The 1234-nt window shown below is 33.5% G+C and overlaps 1 protein-coding gene across 1 annotated transcript in view; it reads left to right on the top strand.

Moving 5' to 3' along the window:
* LOC106472374 (McKusick-Kaufman/Bardet-Biedl syndromes putative chaperonin-like) overlaps positions 1-1234 on the top strand; it is a 16441-nt gene that overhangs the window by 7368 nt on the left and 7839 nt on the right. The window contains exon 4 of the mRNA XM_022400961.1: positions 392-558. Coding sequence (XP_022256669.1) covers positions 392-558 — 167 coding nt within the window. The remainder of the gene's footprint in view (positions 1-391; positions 559-1234) is intronic.

The following is a 1234-nucleotide window of genomic DNA, read 5'->3' as shown; positions in this document are numbered from 1 at the left end:
ATACAACTTTGCAACACATAGAATTTCCACAGTCACTTTAACTTGACTACTTTTATAAACACATGCTTACTGCTTACTGTTCACTTGACTCAATTATCTCTCTTCAATCTATCTCTGGCTTATATACTAAAAAAGAGGGCATCTAGCAAACGCTGGGACACTCGTTAGGTTGTCCGCTAAGTCACGATCCTTCTTCGCGTGACTTCCGCTATCGTAACAGTAGTTTTGCTATGAAGATATTTAAGATACTTAAGTCAGATGATAAACTGTAGACATGGGCAATTCCTTATAAAATCATTTTCTAGTTTCCTTAACTTTCTGTATTATTTTGATTCTAAATTTCTAGTTTGTATTGGTTATGAAACATTCAGTAAAGCCTGATGGAAATTAGGTAATATTAACTTAAATGCAATAACAGATTATCACAATGCATGTTTTATTTTTCAGATTGTTTGTCAGCAGGCTGTAAATGTTCTCTACCAGTTGCTTCTTAAACCTGTTGGCCTGTATGGAGCAGGGTGTACTGAATGTCATGTGGCATCAGTGCTTCGAAAACAAGTAAGTAATCAAATTTTATTGATGATTAATAACATTTTATGTGTTAACTTTGATTGTAGTGTCTAGTTCAGAACAGATAGCCTGTCTAGGAAGGATTAATACTAAGCAATTTTTCCAATATGGAAAGTTACCTCCTCTCACATAAATGGCTTTCTCATTCAGTGCTGCCCTCTATATGCAAAAAGTTTTTTCATATGCCACAACCCTTGAAGCTCCCACACATATTTGAATTGACTGATTCAAATGTATCTCACATGCAAATCATTATGCAATAACCCTCCACCAATAAGAGTGTGACACTCTCTTGATGCATGTGACTCCCTGTATTGAACTCTACTGAACTATCACTTATCGTTTGGCAATACTCATGTTGTAACATTTAGTTTTTGCTCTCTTCAAGTGTTTATTTTTTTTCCATATCTTTGTATTAATTTCTCTCAACAAGTTTACTCTTTATTATACAGAAGTGGTATTTGTAACTTGTTGAGATATTCTGAAGTGGAATTATGATATATATATTTTACCGGTGACAGAATTTATTACAATTATCTTATATTTCTTACGGGCAACAGAACGTATTACGATTATCTTATATTTCTTACGGGTGACAGAACGTATTACGATTATCTTATATTTCTTACGGGTGACAGAACGTATTACGATTATCTTATATTTC

The sequence above is a fragment of the Limulus polyphemus genome, unplaced genomic scaffold (genome assembly GCF_000517525.1).
Source record: "Limulus polyphemus unplaced genomic scaffold, Limulus_polyphemus-2.1.2 Scaffold5281, whole genome shotgun sequence".
Taxonomy (NCBI): domain Eukaryota; kingdom Metazoa; phylum Arthropoda; class Merostomata; order Xiphosura; family Limulidae; genus Limulus; species Limulus polyphemus.
Note: the sequence above shows the minus strand (reverse complement) of the source record. Positions and strands in the feature narration are given on the sequence as shown.